At 42.4% G+C, this 20638-nt stretch overlaps 1 protein-coding gene across 14 annotated transcripts in view; it reads right to left on the reverse strand.

Moving 5' to 3' along the window:
* CTNNA3 (catenin alpha 3) overlaps positions 1–20638 on the reverse strand; it is a 444137-nt gene that overhangs the window by 104244 nt on the left and 319255 nt on the right. For all 14 annotated transcript variants that reach the window (XM_058421607.1, XM_040071778.2, XM_058421606.1 and 11 more), the window contains one exon: positions 2682–2882. In XM_058421607.1, the coding sequence (XP_058277590.1) occupies positions 2682–2882 (201 nt within the window). The remainder of the gene's footprint in view (positions 1–2681; positions 2883–20638) is intronic.

Below are 20638 nucleotides of genomic sequence, written 5' to 3' on the forward strand. Positions count from 1 at the left end.
TCTGCAAGGGCCCTGGCAGTGCTACCACAGAGCTACAGTACCATTTCGATCTGAAGACGAAGACTGTCAATTCCCTCTGTAACTATGGCCAACATGAGATCATATAATCTCTTCCCACAGACTTGTGCTTCGTTACATTCTGAAGTGAGCCTGCGGACAGCAGCCTTCCCAAATCCGTGACCCTGGCACGTGCCCATGCAGTGAGCTGCATAAAGCAGCTCTTTGGTAACACAGCTGGGTATGAGCATATAACCACAACGTTCTAAATGCATGTCATGCATACACAGAGGGCAAGTCAAGGGATATCAAGGCTGCAAAGACAACTTCAGCTCTGGTATTATTTAACTTCTAAAAGCTCAACTCCACACCATAGATGATGCTTTTACAGAGTCTTGTTGTTAGTCTTCTTGGGGCTTCCTCTTGTTCAGGGAAAGGGAAGGCATAAAACAGAGGAACAGGATAAATATACCTGAGAAAGCAGACACTCCATTGTATGGTGGTGCAGAGATGCACTCGGCTGTCAACAGCTTGCATGTACACCAGACCACCTGAGCTAAGAAATTAGGCTCCAGCCTTTAATAGTAATTTTGTGGTAATATTAAGACAATACTGTTGAATAGCTCAGTTTATCTTAAATGTCTGTTGCCTTCTGGCTGAAGGCAGATTCAGTGATCTTTTGCTCTTTCCTTGCATACTGCAATGCAGAGAATTAAGACATTTTTCTTTTCTTATAAATTACCTCATCATATATTTTACACTTTAACCTTGATCTTTGTTTTAACAAACAGCAAATATATCTGCTTCTTTTTATGCAAATTTTCTTCCTTCTGTTACCTCCAATTTGCATCCTTCCTATTTCTTCTCCCATTTACGCTTCTATTTTCGTTTTTAGTTCTCTGCTATTTCCATGTATGCTCCTTGTCTGTAATTTTGTTTCCACTAATTCTATACTCTGCCTACAATAATTTCTCATCAGTAACACTGTACCTCTTCCTTAGGCATAAAGGATGCCCTTCACTGCCCAAGGTGATTTGTGAAAGTTAACTGAGGAGGTTACGGCAGCATAAATACAGAGTTCTCTCCTACTGAAGGGTCCCCTTGCAATCAGCTGGGCCTGAAAGACTCAGCTGGGATAGAATGGTTTGGGTTACGTATGTGGGCTACAACCTACCTGCATTTTACCTGAAGGATGAAAAAGTTAAATAAAACAAAACCAAGCAGCCCTCACACAGTTCAATATCTGTTCATTGTAGATCATATAAATACAGATGAAAATGAGAAGAACATGTGTCTTTTTTCCACTCCTACTGAACAACATAAAGACAGTGAATTCTTTGAAGTACTGCAAAGTCATTTGAGATGTGACCATGCTTGATGTCCCTTAAAACAAGCACACATTCCAACCACAACCAGTTTTATGCCTCCCTGTCTTCTGCAGACAGACAGGTTTAGGTACGTTATATACATTATTGCCAAAGCAAGGCAATAGAACAGAAACCAATGTCAACTCCTAATGTCTTTAAACACTATCAGTTTCAAGAAGGCTCAGCTTTTATATGAGAATCAAAACTATGCCTTTCTATGCGGCTTGCCTCTCAGTATTTGTCACTGTACTTACAGAAATCATGAAGAAAGGAGTGCAATGGTGAAAATATCAGGAAACAAGATAAAAACAGGCAAGCCTGTTTCAAACTCTTCCCACTGCTCTGTCTCTTTTGCCACTTCACTGCAATGTCAGTTTACTCTTGTTCACATGAAGACAGTTCTGCCCTGGACATATTTGAACTTATTAAGAAAGAGCTCAAACAAAATTCCTGTCTCTTTTTGTGGTAAAATAAAGCAAATGTCAGTTAAATGTAAGGTAGTAGACACTTGTTTAGATTGACAGAGCTGGGAATTAGACTTCTGAGTTCAGGAAGCCAAATCCTATATTCCAGAGATGTACAGACTTACCAGAAAATCTCTTAGGAGGAGTTTAACTGCTCAACTCTTAGACTTGCAACCACTTAAAACATGGAAGTACTAGGAACTCCACAGACTTTTTTTTTTTTTTTAGATTTAGTATACATTATGAAAAACCAGAGATTCATTTATGGAAAACACAGGAACCATTTATAGAACAGTGCAGTTACACCCCCTGTGGCAAGTACAGGCATTTTCCAATGTAGATGCCCTCTTTTTTAATATTATGGAAACGTAAAGGAGACTGCTAAACATTTTAGAGCATTTCAAATTTGTTTTTCAGAACTGAAGACTTTTTGGGACATCTGATTCCTGCTTAACAGTCTTTAAAGGGGCAGTACACACAAATCATGCTGCTGCTCTGAGTTTGCCTTTCATCTGCTTAGAGCACGTGTGGTGAGGCCAGTGCAACAAAGTGGGAAGCTGCTACATCATTAGTCTCAAAAAGTCTCCAAGTCTCCAAACAATGTTACATGCATTAAGGACCCCAGTAACAGTCTCCATAACTCAAGAAACCTTACAGAGATTACATAATTAAAATAAAACTTTAAAAATTAAGTTTTGAACTGCATGGTCTCATGCTAACTCAACAGCTTGCTAAAAGAAGGAATCATCAGTGTACCACCCATGCATTCCATCAGCACCCCAGAGGATTCACTCTGCATGCAGCATCTGAAGGCAAGATTATACCGTGCTGAAGCCCCGGCACTGAGCCTTACCAGCCCTGGTGAGGTGCTGCACGTGCATCATAACCCCCTCGGTGTAGGCTCCGGGCTCATAGTTGTCCATCTCCCCCGCCACGATGTGCGCGACCCTGGCGGCGCGGCCACGGATGGCGCCGGCAGCACGGTCCAGGCCCTCGGCATCCTGCTCACGCAGCGCCACGATGCAGCGGTTCACGTCCTCCAGGATGTGGCTCTCTGCAAGCACAAGGGCACTGCTTTAACACATGCTCAGGCACTCACACATTGCTTACACAGCTCAGCTGGGCTGCCAAACTTACACTGGCAAACCTACACGGAACCGCCTCAAAGTTCTCCTAACAATTTACTGATTCCTACGATTCAAAGGCACTGTCATGCTCTCCTGTAAGCAAGAACAACAATAAAATACTGAGTCAGCAAGAGTTATAAAGATATGAAAACCACAAAACCTTACATACAAAGTAAATATTTGCAAAATAAAGGAAAATTTAATAAAGCTGCCACTTTATTGTTGAAACCTTCTTAAGCCACTATGACATCTTCCATGATGAGGTGAGTCTCCAAAGACCAACAATTGCCCTGTCATCATCGTCGAAATGGCGACAGCACTGAAGAGTGCCTCTTGAAAAACTTCTGGAGGCCTCAAGTATCAGTATCTTGTTATCTAAAAGTCTTTCACACCTTTTCTATGTTGCAGGCCCCATGAGTAGCTCCACACAGCTCTGGCTCTTTCTCTCCTTCTTCTCTCTTACTTCTGCATTTCTAGCTATCTCCTTCCTGTTCCTAGCACAGCTGCCTAACCCCGTCTGTCCCTCATACGGCGTCTTACCCTTTCTGTCCCTTGCACAATCTCCTGTCCCTTCCCGCTTGCAGCACTGCCAGCAGACTCCAACTGACTCCTCTACCAGCTAATATACTCTTTTATCACACCCACAGCTGGGAGGGCAAAGCTGTTCCCACTCTTTGATAATTAACACAGCTGCAATGTATGGGGGGCAAGATTGCCTATAGCACTATCTCTGTCTGTCTTCCCACGTTGCCCAACAACTATACTAACTTCTTTTACATGCTTAGGATGCTCATGCTAAATGAGCAAACTATCACCCCTCTGTTTTTTTAGATAAAAATTTTTCAACTGGCAATAGTAAAGTTGTATTTGTGCTTACCAAACCATTCTTTGATGCTCAAGTACATAGAAATGGGAAAAAAAAAAAAAAATCAGCAGGAAGGACAAAGGAGAAAGTACTGGAACTAAAGACAGGTCTTAAACCAAAGTATAACTAGCACAAGTAAGGATTCAAATCAAGCTAGAAGACAGTAATGTCAAGAATTACAGAGAGAACAGTTGCATCATATGTTAATATTTCTATCTATACAACCAGTATTGAAGGACATACTCCTTTTTTATTCAAACAAAGTAATGCAAATATAAAATTAAACTTATGGTACAAAGATAGTATCATAAAATATGGCTTTAAATGATAATATGTTTACTGCTTTAAAGCTTAAATACCTCATAAAACTTCCCTATTAGTGCTGGTATTGAATTTCCTTTCCTACACAGATCTACAATCTGCTTTGCCTCTCAAGGGAGTGTACTACAAGACATGCACTTTATGAAGGCATAGATCTGCTCCATCTTCAGACGTACCAGTGAAACTTCCCTTGCACTAAGTCATGAATTAATTCAGAGCTCACAGGTTTCTTGTTAATTCACGACTGCCATTCTGTACATGAGTATTAAATTACGTTTTATGTTATCCAATAAATTAGACAATCACAGTAACTTGGACAGATAAAACACACCATTAGCTAATCCTAAACTACCACCCAGGTCTGGCATGACTATCTTGGGATTCTGCCTATGCAAAAACCTATGAATTCTGGTTCAGTTTATGAAATGGCTGCATCACAGAATGTCTGTGTAAACATACAGCATCCTTATCCTTTTCAGAACCCTATCACCACCTCCACAGCGTGCAGAAAAAGGAGTTTAGCAATGCTGCCTTTGTCAGCACTGTGTGTTCAGCATGTGCATATTTGGTAGCTGCACCCATAGACTGACAGCTCCATGCACACAGGGCACTCAGAGCATTAGCAGCTACCTCAGTTCCTCCAGCGTCAAACACAACACGTCCAGCTGGAAAGGAGGGGCCAAATGAGCAGGTGCACAAAGATGTTCCAGGTTCTAATCTGTGCTCTACAGGTTATATCTCACCTTTCCTTTTCCAGGCATCTCTTCCTGTGTGCTTCCACAGGGGGAGGCTTCCAAACAAACCAGTTTGTCAATGTACACAACGACGGAGATAGAGATCTGACACACACAGAATGCATGAGAAATGACTAAAAAACTCCACTTCTGCTGCCACAGCTACATCCAAAATGAAGCAGTACAGGACACCACTGTATTAGTTCTAATACTGTCCATGTATTAGCAGAGACAATGACAGAATTCATAGTACAACCAGCACTTTAAGGGCCTTGCTGTGAAGAATACACTGCTTTTTACTGTCCAACAAAGACACCAATTAAAGGTCTAAATCCTGTGTAGACAGAAAGGCAGGAATCTTCTGGGACCTACCAAGCAAAATCACCATAATGGAAAAACAGAGTTACCTGGTTATTTCATATGACATGAATCTCAGGGGTATTAAAAAAATAAAACTGCATGTGGCCTCATGGACACACTGTATGAATGGAACACATGGTGGAAAGCTCCCAGTTGCCCAACCTTTCGAAGGGATGTCACAAACAACACTTTTATGGAACAGCAAACTTGAGAGCGGATGATCAACAGAAATGCAATTAGACCTGTATGTTGTAAGCCTGAGATTCCCATCAGCAGCTTCCTTCCTGGAAGGAAGACTACCTCTAAACCACTTTAGAATTGGATACAAACTAGACTGTGATGTATGCTCTCAGATACTGTCATTCAAAGATGAAGAAGAAGGATACAGATGTTATTAATTTTGCATTGTCCATCCACCGCATACTAGAAAAGCAGTGCAACAGCTTTTCTTGCTCCATCTGTCCATGGCCACACATCAGGGGTCACAGGGAACCTGCCCAATGGCATCTGCATATCCCACACTCCCAAGCCCTTGGCAGCACAGCACCATGTGCACTCTGCACACACAAGAATCACAAGGGAGCCTGTCCCCAGCACAGGCAGTGCCCAGCAGCACATGCTGTATAACCAGGGCCAACAAGGCAGCCTCTCATGATGCTCCGAAGCTCTTTCCAGACAAGCTACTTCACAATCAATACAACTTTGCTTAACTTAATTTTCCCAAGGCACAAGGAGGCCTTAGGAGATCTAATAGAAAAGAAAAGTAACAGCACTAATCACAGTCCACCTGAGATTGTTTTAGCCTCTATCTTTCCTACAGATACTTCCTCCTCCTATACCAAATGCATTAGGTCAGCTTTTGATTTTTGGCCAAGTATTTTACTTTCCAAAGCAGAAAAGGAAAATTAGGATGTTGGGCCATCTCTTTGGCATGAGTCAATGTCTAGCAGAAGAGTTAATTGTAACAGTGGATTGATAGATGTTTAAGGAAATTGTCAGATTGTCATGGTTGCCACAGCAATTATCACGGGCAATGCACTGCACCTTCTGATTTCCCTCTGGGATTTTAATGTTAGTCAAAAATGGCCAAAAATTATATCTCAGCTGAGCTAACCGAAGGCTAATAAAGTTGTCTGACAAAGCCATGACTCAGACTGTCTCTGGGACAAAATCAATAGCTCTACCTCTGCATGTCATCTAAGAAAAAGACAGGTGATGCCCTTCCACTCCACTTGGCATTGATAAGGCCTCAGTTGAAGCACTTTAATTAAAGTTTCTGTGCTCAGCTAAAAAAAAAAAAATAAATTGGGAACTAAACAGAGACAGTATAGGGAAAAAAAAAAAGAAAAAGAAAAATCATTACTAGAAATTTAAAAAATGTAGTGCATGAAGAAGCATTATAAAACTCAATTTGGTCTCCTGAAGACAAGACAGAAAATAAAACATTATTTTCTGCAAGCCCTAAATCATAAAATTAGGAATGTATGCAGTGATAGTCCAGCCAAAAAAATTATTTCTATCCTTTCCCATCTGTTGGCATGATAAAATGGGAAAAACAGAAACTTTGTACAGAAAGTCTGCTTCCCTTCAGATAGCTCCTATTCCCTGGGCATGGTACCTTAAGAGTGCTCATCAGAAAAGGATTCCAAGTTTTCCAATGATGGCACTAACTAGTATGGCAAAAGGCATGCTCCCACAGATTCATGATGCTTTGATGAACTCCAGAAAGATGTCTGACATTAATTTAAAAAAAAAAAAGGTAAGAACATCTATACTTAGATTTAGTAAGTTTTAGTGCCAAAGTTAAGAGAACAAAGCAACTAAGCAGAAAGTGCAAGTCCCAGTTTACAACTCTCTGTTATCACCTTTCTTGTATTCAGATAGAAAAAGTAATCTAATTCCCACCTTTTGCTACATATTGAAGTTCAGACAATGATCAAGGCTAAACTCCATCAGCAGTCTTAAGAAATAGATTTTCTTGGCACTTGCAGCTCTTTTAATAAAGTATATATATTCTACAGGACAGTGCAGGACAGTGTCTTAGTCACTGCTCAGAAATAAAATCACTGGTAATCACTTAATGTCCAAAGTTCATGGCAATTTCAAGAGACAAATTTTTAAATTAATAGAAAAGTGCAGAAAAATAATTACTTAGAACAAGGAAAATACATATCCTTTCTTCTCTAATTATATTAACTATGCATTCTTCATCTGCCAAATCTAAGAAACTAAATGATAATTTCTAATATTGTTTGTTACTAATCCATCTGTCATTCTGTCTCAGACCAAGGGTGGTACTGACAGGCAGGGTTCCCAGTTATCGGGTATTTAGCCAAATGCATTCACACTTCCAAAATGCTCCAGTTTTAGACACACAGGGCCATAACATAAGAAGCATTGAAGTGTCTCCTGTTCAGCTCAGAAGGCAAGGAGCATCCAGAAAGCCACAGGCCAAAGCTTCACCTCAGTTCCTGTAAAAATCCAGACCTCAAGGAAAACATTTCCAGGCACCAGAAGGACAAGAAGATTATGAGGAAAAAACAGTACCGATTTACTACTAGGGGCAGATCAAGCATGGTCAAACTGATTCCTCTCAGCGATGAAGGACTGGCTCTGTGCATGGGGGCAGTGCTCTGGTGATCCTTGACCTGAAGGACACTTGTGCCAGAGTCCCCAGGCTCCCCACAGGGAAATGAGGGTGGCAGCATCGGGCAGGTGAACAGCCAGAGGCAGGAGTCAGCCCTGCCGGCTCACTGAGGAGCAGGCAGTAGAACAAAGCTGGACAGCTGCTCCTCATGAAGGGGGAGGAGGACCTGGGACCATTTAAAGGGCAGACAGAACACATCCTGAGCAGCTAGGGAGGTGACACTGACCCGGCAGCCCAGCTGGCTCATACTCCAGGGGACAGGACTGATGCCCAGACCTACCTTGGCAAGGTGGACAAATTACAGGCAATTGCTCAGCAGGAAAGCAAAGGAAACTTGTGACTTGATATAAGGGAAACAAATAGTTTCTCCATTAGGATCATGGGGAAACATTTGAAGAAATTGCCTGCTGAAGGCCAGAAATCAACTGCTGCAGACAAGTGAGTGAAAATGCTGTTGTTCCTAGGTGCTACAGAAAATGAATTTATTATTCCCTTTGTGGCAGACTTACTCAGCACTGTTCAACTATAATCTCCCTCTGAAAGGGGAATTGTGACGCCAAGAAAAATCAAGCACATACATGAGAAGCCTCCTGAGTTAACATTTATGCTTCATGTTAACAGGACAGATTTTCCTGAAGGAACATGTCTACAAAATTTGTCAGAGTGGTCCAGGAAACAGTAGGCTAACTTGGAAAAAAGGTAAAATCCAGGAGTATCCAGTACCACAGGACATAAGACAGAAATATGGTGTCTGTCTCTAACAGTGAGCTGGAGGCTGCAAGCCAAAAGCTAGAAGACAACAGAAGAAAAAGGATGGAAGATGACTGTGAGGAGAGAAAAGAGGGAATAGCATAAAGGTACCCCCCCTAGCCAATGTTCTTCAGGTTCTGTCATTATCTGTGCAAGTCCCTACAGATTATTTTTCAGGGAAAAGAGACACAATACTTCACGTTTTTAGAAACTTCAACCTGTAGTCTGAAACACCAGCTTCAGTTCTGTTCCCAGAAAATACTAACTGAAGTGTGTATCTCTTCCAAATTTTACCTTAGGGTGAACAAAGTATTGATTGAGTTGGCAGCGTCTCCTTAACGTTTTCATTCACATATGCATGAATGAATCTAAAATGTCAGTATCTAAACTCATGAAAGCTAAAAAAACCCAACCAACCAACCAAAACCTCACAAAAAAACCCATCAACAAAAACAACACAATCCACACATTAAAACCAAGCACACCCAAAATTCTCTGCCACATCACCAGCAAGGAAGTATAAAAAGATGTCTTAAATAAGTATCTAATAATTACAGAATTAGCAGCCCAAAATTATCAGTTTAACTAGCTGATAAAGGTTTCAGGTTACAGAAGACTTCTCTCCCTGCATGAGTGAGAATCTTACAGTAACATTAATCCTTCCCCGAGTTTAATCTCCTTCCCTCATTCCTTTTGACATGATTACAGTAAGATTTGGTTGGTTTGAGAAGCTAACTGCTTCTGCTTCAATCCTTGCCCTCCACGTCATGAGCACAAAATCCAGGTTTTGGGATTGTCAGCTTCCCTGTTCGGCATCCAGATATATTCCAGGACCTTGGGAAAACGAAGGAAGCACCAGCTTAGACTCTCAGCATGTTTCAGTCCTTCAGCAGCCTCTCCTCTCCTAAAGCTTTACACAAGCCAAGCTCAGAGAGCCCTGAAAACAGGAAGTTCCCTGTAGAAGCTGTAGAGGTTTTAGTATTTATTTTTTTTTCCGTGGGAGGGAGAGATTAGGAGAAAAAAAAGGCAAAGCAGGCTTAAGCTTAAAAATGAACAAAAATAGTTTTATTAACACACACTAAAAGAATGAAAAAAAAAAAAAGTTGAGAAAAAGAAAACAAACTAAAACAGAATGACACTTTAAAGCACTCTTCTCTCCCCTTACAAACTATTAACTTTCTTATTAAAAAACACAGAAAGACACAACTTGTGATTTTTCAGTCAGTTTCACTATTAAGACATAATCACTCATTACTTTAGGAGAAGAGTCTCTCTAAGGTTTTTTTATGAAGAGGTTTGCCACAAGACAAAATAGTCCAGTGCTCCCAATGTCACACATCTGCAACCGCCCAGAGATTTTACAGACTGTGATGTTCTATTAGCAAGGCCTCTCAGTGTATCTGGGGGACTATTTACGAAATGTTCTATTAGCAAGGCCTCTCAGTGTATCTGGGGGACTATTTACGAATACTTCTAGTCTAAAATCATCTTTGTCTCAAAGGCTGAGATCTCCTTTTAACCCAGGAGCAGAGGTTTTAAAAGTTCTCAATTAAATCTCAATCACATCAGTCCTCAATTTTGATTAGAATTAGCATTCTCCCCAACGCTAAGATGCTACAAAGAACAGTCCATTTCTTTATCATTTACGCTAGAGAAGTCTGGTTAAAAATGTCCACTTCTTCAATCCTATTCCAATATTATTTGTTCTTTCACTTCTAACTCACTGACTTCATGCGGTGTCTGTTCTACGTACCCTCTGTTTTCTTTCTTCTTTCTCTCAAGGAAGAGTTGTGCTTTAGAAACTCCATGTTGCTAGGAAAGGGTTAAATCCACCCACGCCTGCAAGGGCCACGTGCAGGCCCTGGGCTGCAGGGCTGAAGAAAATGCAAAGATGTGTCGATGGAGGAGGCTGATGGATGCCCTTTTTTCTACCCTTCAGGCTCATCCAGGGCGGTCTGGCTCGGAGCTACCACAAAGCTTTAAAAGGGCTCAACCCAAGCTGCTCCCATATGGGCAGCAGCTCTCGGAGGCTTGGCTGGGCCTGGCCCAGTGGGCAACGGGGGCCCGACCTGGGCTCTCCCTGCTTTCTGTGCAGGCAGAAGCTTCTGGAGGCTTGGCTGGGCCCAGGCCAGCCACCCAGAGGGGCAGCAGGGCCCAACCCAGGCCTGCTCACCACCTACAATGAGACCTCGTGGCTGATTCCAAAGCGAGAGAGGCAGATCTGCTGCAGATTAGTTTTAAATGTCCTTTCCAAAGTTGCATTGGCATCCTTATTAGTCAAACTAGCTGCCAATATCTTCACTAGCTTTCTGATAGGTCCCTGTCCTCCTCGCCCCCCACTCCCCCCCCGCCCCCCAACCACTCTACGGTCCTGGCAGTGAAAAATGCTTCACATTTCTATATAACCAGAAAACAAAACTGTGCCAACCCGTGATAGAAGCACACAGGCCAATATGGATCTTGGTAAGGATCTGGAGACAGCACAGGCAGATAAGAAGCAGACTACAAGCATGAACACTGGGATGGGACAGAGATAATGGCAAGCCACAAAAAGCAAAAATGTCCACCTATCCAGCTGGGCAGCAGTCACTTCTCAATCTCCAGACTCCAGCTGTCCCCTGGGCTGCAAGCCCAAGGAAACTCTTCCCTCCAGAAACATGCAGGGGTAACACGCACTCACAGAGCCACGCCCCAGCCCCTTCACTTGGCCCAGTCCTCCTAAACGCATCCCCCTTGCATTGGCTGAAGAAACTACCGATTTTAGGACAATCCACCTATTCCTCCACATACCTATGTAAAGGTCTGTAAGGACTGGGCCTCAGAGGTGCCCACTTCTCTTCTCTGGCTCCAATCACCTAAGAACACTTAGCTAAGTTTTTATTCTAAACTTCCAGGAGATGGTTCCTACTTCCCCTCAACAATGAACAGAGGCAACATAGATATTTTTATGTATCAATACTCTGCAGGACCAGAAGGGAAAAACAAGGAATTGGAAATGGTAGAAGGACACAAAAGAAGAGACAATGGAGAGTAAATAAAATAGAGCATTCTTGTTTAATCCTTAGAAATCACTGTACCCACAAACTGTATTTGCAATATGCCCTCCCACTCCTTTTCAACTGCTACTAAACATGCTACTGAACATAGAAAATTTTATTCAGACTAGCCATGTCTCAGCTATAATCCAGGTTATGTTAGTAACAATTCTCTCCTAGAACATTCTCTTCACCCAAGTAGCTATAACCAAAACCAGTGAATTTCTTCCAAGAGGGTAATTTACCTTCTTAACAAATTCATCAACTTAACTTCTTTAACTACAAAGGAATAAACCCCTTCAACCTTAATTTGACCACATTAACTCCTGATAACAATGACCAGAACACCATTTGGCCAACATGAGGCAGCAAACCTTTTTCTAGCAAAACTAAACTAGGAAACCTTTTTCTGTCTCAATCCTATCTCTTCAATGTGCAGTTATTTACATTAGAATTCTCAGGCTACATGTGCAACCTGGACTAGCTGATGGTGTCCCTGCCCAAGGCAGGGGTCTGGAACTAGATGGGTATCAAGGTCCCTTCCAGCCCAGACCACTCTATAATTCTACGATCTCCTAAATCTGCTCACAAATGTGGGGACTGTCAAGAAGTCCCCATTTCCTCTTCCACAGCAAATTGTACTTTAACTAACTTGCTTTATACACCCAATTTGCTAAATTGCTCCAAAAAGTAGATAATACTGTATTAGGTATAAATATTTTATTTAAAGTGCTTCCAGACAGATCTAAGAAGCCATGAGGTCATCAGCAGACATCCTTCTCCTCTGACAATGCTTTTTAGGTATTTAAATTTTAGTGAACGTAGAATACTAGAAAAACATTGCCATGTAATTTTAATTCTGCATTAACAGGTTAATTGAGTCTGGTTTTGCACTTCTTCAGTGGGAGGCTGGGAAATGAGTGGTAACAGTCAAAATGAAGATGCTGAGGACTGGGGTGGAAGAGATGGGAAATCACTGCAAGGATAATGGGATTCACCAGAATAAAGAACTCTAAGAGGTTGTTCTTGGTCTGAATACAATATGGAGCCAGCTGTGAGCAGCAGGACGGACTAGACTTCCACGTCCCTTCCAACCACAATGGTTTTAGGATTCTGTGACAGAGAGGGAAGAACAGTAGCAACTGGGAGCCAAAAAAGAGCATGGGCATACCAGGCTCCCCAAATGACAGGAACACGCCTCTTCCACATCAGCAAGGCCTTTTACAGACTTTGACACACAATTGTTCAGAACATTTGCCACCGACTGGCAGTCTTAACTTAGACTTCTTTTGAGCTTGTTGTCTTAGACATAATAATTACTTTTCACTCTTCATTTTAGCTACTGGACAATGGAGAATTATTTGCCTTAAAATATCCTGTCACATTTTCCCTTAGTATATGGCAGCCAGCTCAAAAATTACACAGGATTACTATTTTCTTTATACTCAGTCTGGGCCTGTTCTCTTCATTTCCACCAGACTGCACAGCCAGAGCATTCATTATTCTCCTCAGAACATTCCCTCTCAAAAAATACAGGAGAGCGTTTCCCTTTCTGTCACTATTTGAATCTCAGGTAAAAATTCTGGGAGGCTTCTTTTCTGAGGAGGTGAACTACAGAAGGGGAAAGACTCTTCCTGGCAATTGGCTCCTTTGTTTCTTCATTGCCATTATTTTTGCAGCAGCCTTCTGGCACAGTCTAAGGGATAATGCTGAACTACAGGAGAGGATTCTCCTTCAGCATACAAGCAGAGAACTGTGTCACGTAAAAAAACTCTCCAAAAGCCTTTGCTTGGTCTTTTGTGCCTCATGGGCCTGCCTGGTTTCAATGCAGAGTTGCTTAAACACCCTATTAATTAAAGGAGATAGAAGCTACCAAAAAAGTTGTATTCTCAATGCCATGAAAGCTGAGATTCAATTTTCCCTATCATTTGCTCTGCCAAAAGAAAAGAACTGAAGTCAGCACTTTTATTGCCCTAGGTGAAATATGAGCTGGCCCTAAACAGGGCATAAATAAATTTGTTTTCTGCCCTTCTGTGGCTGGGAAACAGAAAATTTATTGTTGCTTTCTAAATTCTACATTCAGAATCCAAATCTAGCTAAAATATTGCCTAACTTCATGAAATCATCTCTTAAAAACTCAGAAAGGCCTAGATAAATCACAAATCTTTAAGTCTAAAATGGCAAAAGCAATGTTCTCTGAGTAAGGGATTATCAGAAGGAATTAGTTTATGCCAGGAATTACACTGAGACTTATCTCATTGTAAATGAAGTCTTTGGAACAGGGAAATAACTAGCCAGATTACCGGGAAATAGTTCACAGCACCTTTCTTACAAATCAATGCATAGCTGGTAACCTTGTTCATGATTTCAGGGCAGACACTACAGAATGAAGAGCTGGCAACCTTCCCAGTTTGGACCAATCAGCTAAGAAGAAATTCGCAATTACTAGGGAATATTCAATGTCTGTCTTTGCATCAGCTGGAAGGTTTGGACAATTTTTCACCTTTGAAAGATTTCATTTCCTCAGGTGGGGAGAGGGGAGAATTAACAAACACAATAATACATCTATTTCCTTCTGCAAGATCAGGGGTGTAAAATTGGAGAGGTCTGTTTCAGAGTGTGCACAACAAAGTAGACTATTATGTTAAATGGTGGCTAGTTCATTGGTCTGCAAAATATTGTTTAAAGATAATAGCCATCTGCCACTCTTAAAGAATTGCTCAGGTGAAAATACTGCCTTTATGATAATATTCTCTTGTTACAGCTTTGTACGTGCTATAGGTAAGCATGCGATCAACACCTAATAATACTTTTTGACACAACAACCAATGCACAAAGGGGCAAGTGTTAACAGATAGAAAACATTTCATTGACAAGAGACAACTGGGGTAGCAAACTTCCAAGTCTCCCTACAGAAATGTTAACTTTAAAGCTGCGACAAACTTTCCTGGTGGATACTCCTCTGCAAATAGTGGTGTTTGCTGTTAAAAAGTTACCTCTCACTTGCAGAGAAAAGCTGCCTCTTCATTAGATCAGTTTTCCCACTGAAGTCTAAGCTGGTACCGTTTTTGCTCTTGGTAGAAGACAGGTATGCTACTAGTTGGTTTTCAACTTGTTTGGGTTTTGCAGGACCTAAGTTTGGGAGGTGTGCTTGGTTTTAAATTTTATTTATTTATTTAATTTTACCATCCACCACATTTCTGGGACCAAATCTGAGGTATCTTCTAAACTAACAGGCAACAGAAGTCAGGGCCTAAGTCAGACTTTGTGCACCCCACATACTCAATGAGCATTGTCTGATTTCACATTTCTTTTTTTCTGCCCCAAGTGCTAAGGGCTCCCAGCTTTGTAGCAAACAAGCAAAGGTCCTATTCAGTTCCTGCAGGTTCCAAAGGTAGGCTGCCTTCTGATTATCAAGAAAACCTCTCTGGTATACAGGTAACAGGTTCACAAGAACTTCAGAGAACACATCACATTCAACAATCAGCTTTTGCTCATCTTGTGCACATATGCATGTCTGTTTTCTCATGTTTCATTTTGAAAGGACAGATCTGACATGCTGCTTCCAGAAATAAAAGCACACTCCAGTTTCAGGACTACAACACAACTGGAACCTGCTGTCCCAGATAAAGATTTTGTATCTTATCCTTGAAACAGAGTTCATTCTGCACCACAGCAGCACTGCCACCTTACTCTTAATGCCATTGACCAAAATCTCCCCTTACCATTTGGCTGCGCTTATTTTCATACCAGTTCTTGGGAACACTTGTGTATGCTTCCAGAAGGCCTCATTACAAAAAGCAAGCAAACCAATTCCTGCAAAGCTGCACAAAACCATTAAAAGCTACTGCCACAACTGCAGCTGGAAAGCCATTAGCAAACAGTCTGTTAGGAAATAAACACACAAAATATTAATCCAAATCTGCATCAAACCCATGCATCTTAGACCATGCTTCAAAGGCTGCCAAATCTCAACTCAGCCAAATCCCATACAAAGTGAATTCCAAATGCATCAGCCTTCAAAACTTCTGAGGAAGATGCCAGTAGTTCGCAAAGCTTGTGATGAGAAAAAAATCTCACAGCTAACGAGGTCTCAGCAACAACTTACTGAAATTCAATAAGAACAGAGCAGGAATTTAACACAAAATTTCAGTTTCTGAATGGAAAACTCAAGTCATTGAAATGCCAAGTCCATTGCTGAACTGCACTACCCAGCTCCTTAGTCCTGCCTACTTGCTCAGTGACTTCACACATCCCATTCACTTTCACCCTCTACAGCTGTCCAAAAGGTCACCACTAAAATGCTCCCATATCCTCACCAACAAGCACAGAAGATCAATTTAGAAAATACTCATTTCAAATAGCAGGTTTGTATGGTACAACGCTTGCCAGAATGGTTCCCAAAATCAGCCGGTGACGTACGGTCAGAAACGGTGGCTAGGTCATGGCATACCTAACCAAGCAGTCCCTAAAAACACATCCACTGTCTAACAAGTGTAAAACACTAGAATGTTTGCCCTTGAGTCTAAGCCAGGAGTATTGCAAGAACAATTCACTTTTAAATCAGTATTATCAGGACTGTAAGCTACTTCTGAGGCAAGGATATGGAATATGGATATCCAAGAGAGGCAGGAGACAACATATGATTTTCAGTTAAAACAAAACTGATTCCATGACATCAACAAATCTCCAGGAAGAAGATATTCCTCTAAAGAAAACTGAAAATGACTCGTTGAACTATCCATTGTGACACGCAGCATATCAAGTTCTATTTTTCTTAATAACAGAGTAAGAAAAATAGATTACTGTGGTGGTAATTTCGGAGGCAGCTGGGAGGAATCAGGGCAATCAGAAAGCCGTATGCAGCATTTCTGCTGGCTAAGTGGTATGAACTACCATACAAAAGAGAACAGAGAGAGACAGGAATGCCACATTGTTGTAATGCATTAATTTGGTTTAGACTGTGTTTCACCGGATTTGTAATCACATGGTTTGCCCTTGCTCAGCTGTAACCCAACTCTGTTCCACTCCCACTTTATCCCTGATTGGGCAGCGGCTTGTCCCTGCCTCTGGGCCCTGCCCTCTGCGGAAAAAGCCCCAACACGGGCGGGGCCTAGGGCTCTCTGGCACCAGTGAGCTATCGGGAAAGATCTCCAGCCAGGCAGGGCAGGACTCAAGAACAAAGCTGTTATATCCCACCCGGTGAGAGAGAGCAGACTCTTACCTTTTGCCATCGGCAGTCATCTGGTCTCATAAAGAAATAACACAACTGGCACCATTACGTGGGGCTCGAAGCCACAAGAGGTTCCCAAAAAGCTGGAAGAACCCCTTGGGGAGCATGTGGCCGAGGAATCTCATGCAGGTACCTGAGTCACGAAACGTAGCCCACCCACACAGAGACACAGACCCGTCAGGCTTGGCGTTCACTGTGGAGTCTACGAAAAATAGGATTCCACAGGCAGGGCTGCAGTTTTCTCCTTTGGACTCAAAAATCCCATCGGAGTGCTGCGAAGAAGCCCCCCAAACGGCAGGCTGCTCCCAGGAAAGGTGACCACATGTTTGTGGGAAGATGACCCTGGGATCCGGGACTAGAAGTCTTTTTGCACCAAAAAGGGTCAGTCTCAGGCAAAAGGAGTGATTGGGAAAGAAAGGAAAGGAACAGTGGATTTTTAGTGAGCACCACTTTTGGTTTTCTAAGGGAAAATCTTTTTAAGAGGCATTGAACCTCAGGGAAAAGGGGTTTTTTTCATTTTGGGGAAGGTTTTTGCTTTCAGAATAAAAACCTTCAAGGTGCTCTCTTTCAGCAGTCAGGGGGGTGGGGGGTGAAAAAGGAAACTGTTTCCCCTTTTTGGCCTTTTTTTCTCTCCAGCAAGGTTTATTTCCCTTTCTGTTTCTCAGTCACAGTTAAAGGGGACACAGAAACTTAAAATCTGAGCCTAAAATGGGTGCTAGGCTGTCTGTGTCTCAAAAAAGAGTCTATTATGAAATTTTAAGTGCCTTCGATGATGGGGGGACCCATTGCTCAAAGAAAAAGCTGAAAAAATTAATTCTGTGGTTGTTTTCTCAGTTTCCACATATATCATTAGAGCAAATAAGCTTTCCAGAATTTTGCGAGGCTATAAGGAAAAAAAAAATAGTTGAATCTGGCTCCTCTAATAATAAAGAAAACACCAATTTTCCTTTTTATAGCTTAAAAATAAAGTTTGCATTGCAAAAGCAAGATGAAAAGGGAAAAAAGCCAGTTCTTTGTTAACTTTCCCCAGCTTGTACCTTTGCAGGCAGTCCGAGTGCTCAAATCTCCCCTCTTAGTGGTCAGTCCCCAGGTGGGGGTGGTCACAAGATGGAGGGAATTCCATTATCCAAAATGGCCAAAGCCATGTGCTCCCGAGCCATGAGGAGTCTCTCCCTTTGTCTGCCCCTCCTTCCCACAATCCCTTCTTCTCCCCAGACCCCTCCTTCCCTTCGGTGCTGCCCCCGGCACTGCCCTCTCCTCTGACTTTGCACCCTCCCCTCAAACCTCCGCCCTCCGACTCGTGTGAGTCAAGCCTCCAGCCCCCTCCCTGCGCCTGGTTCCCACAGTTTCCCCGCCCATAGTCCCAGTTCCCAGGCCCCGGAGGGAAGGGGGAGAGCCGGGAACCCGGAAGCAGGGAGCGATCCCAGCTTTTCTGCCACCCCTTTCACATATCAACAGTCAAAAAGAGGGGGTGCTGTCCACAGTAATTGGGACCCCTTCCCCCAACAAGTGATTCAGGGTTTATGCAAAGCTCAGCCCAAATTTGGATATGAAAGAGAATACTTCTGCAACCGTTTAAAAGTAAATTTAACAAGAAATACTACAGTTCCCTTTGACCTCCAAAAACATTTACTTCCGGAGCTTTGGCAAAATCCTGAAGTGGCTGTTGATAATAAGAATTTGCCAATTTGATTAGTAATCCAGCCCGACGGGTCTTTCCAACCTTACAGTAAAATAAAGCAGCTTCCATCAGAACCTTTTGTAACATTTGTGGAGCGATTACCCTGAGCTATCAAGTTACAGGTTAAGAATGAAGGAGCCCAAGAACAGGTCCTGGAGGAGATGGCTCTGGCTGATGCAAACGAACGGTGCAAGGCAGCTATCCTCAGCCTGTCTATAGAACCGGCTTCAACTTTACATGACATGCTCCAGGTGTGTGCCAGAAAGGTTCCCTTCATAAAAGGTCATTGAAGCCACAGTTCCAGAGTCAAGCCACCACAAAAAGCTGCTGCTGCAGATACCGTGCCTCCTGTACCTGTGCCATGGCCACCGCCCAAGAGAAGAACAATGTGTCTCCTGTGCAATCAGGCTGGACATTGGGCATCTCAATGGCCTTAAAAGAAGCAATTTCTGGACTTTCAGGACAATGGGGGCAGGAGGTCTCAAAGGTTCAAAGGGAATTTTTTTAAAAAAATAGAAAATGTAAATGTTAAACTAAATAATCCTGCTTTAACCAGTTCTGCCTTTCAGCAGAAGTCACCAATTGTGATAGTAAAGGATCCAGCAACCAGAGAAACAAAAAGTCCCCATGATCAGGTCACCAGGGGTCATGGGTACACCTGTGTGTCCACTCCCCCAGGTCTCAAGTGGGTTCCAGCTGAGTGGGTGAAACCTTTCATCCCTAAAACTGCAAAGCCACCTGCAGAGGCCCCACAAGTGGCCAGTGCTGCCTGGAGGAAGAGAAAGCACCGAACTTTCTCCTTCTAATTATTATGCCTTAACAGTGTTTTTCTAAACAGTTTGTTTGCACTAAAAGGTCATTCTTCTTCTGCAACTTTAAAGGTACTCAAGGTCCAAACTCTGATCATCTCCCACGAACCAAGCCTTCCTCCTTCTTAATTTAATAAGAAAACGGGATGTGTAATGCATTAATTTGGTTTATATTGTGTTTCATCGGATTTGTAATGTTTTTTCTCTGTATCACGTGGTCTGTCCTTGCTCAGCTGTAACCCAACTCTGTTCCACTCCCACTTTATCCCTGATTGGGCAGTGGCTTGTCCCTGCCTCTGGGCCCTGCCCCCTGCGGAAAAAGCCCCGACGGGCAGGGCCTCGCTCTCTCTGGCACCGGTGAGCTATCGGGAAAGATCTCCAGGCAGGCAGGGCAGGACTTGAGAATAAAGCTGTTATATCGCACCCGGTGAGAGAGAGCAGGCTCTTTCCTTTTGCCATCGGCGGTCGTCTGGTCTCATAAAGAAATAACACACCACATAACTAAGAAGAGTCCAGGTAGCTCTGCAGAGTAGAAAGCTGTGCATCACAAGCTGGAGGCACCAGCAAAGAGTGAGATAAGCACTGCAGCTGGTAACTGTACACTGGCTTTCCAGAACATTTTCAGCTGCTGTTCCTGGAGAGCTCTGAGACGGCACAGGATAAATGACAGATTTACTGGGGTCACTTCTTACAAATGACAAAAGAGGTGGAAGAAACAAGCAGACAACTCTGTAAGCCAGCATTTACACAGGGATTGGCTCTGAAATGAGCCAATGTGTAACCCAATGCTTTCAAAAGTAATATAAAAGGAGAGTATTGAAGTAATAAAGGAGGGAATTTTTCTTGTCTGTTCTCATACCAGGCAGTCAAAGCTGACAACAAAGAACTGAAGATGGTATCACAGCACCAAGTGATCAGTGAATTAAGCAAACCAGCTCAATGTCACTGAACTCAAACATGTAGTGAAAAAAAAATAAGCCTATACAAAATATTGACCTATAAATTGGTTACTAAGGTTGAGCATAGAAATTTCTGAAGTCAGTTAAGAAAACACTAGAAGCACACTAGCTCAACAGTAATTAAAGAAAATAATGCTGTGATTTCCCAAAGAATACCTTATAGTAAAGATATACCTAAGGTGCTGCAAACAGTTCTTGTCCTTACTTCCATTTAAAAATACCCATTTTAGTAAGCAGCACAACTAAACGTCGTACTCCTCCAGAAGATACATCCCTACATTGTTGAAAT

The sequence above is a fragment of the Hirundo rustica genome, chromosome 8 (assembly GCF_015227805.2).
Source record: "Hirundo rustica isolate bHirRus1 chromosome 8, bHirRus1.pri.v3, whole genome shotgun sequence".
Classification (NCBI taxonomy): domain Eukaryota; kingdom Metazoa; phylum Chordata; class Aves; order Passeriformes; family Hirundinidae; genus Hirundo; species Hirundo rustica.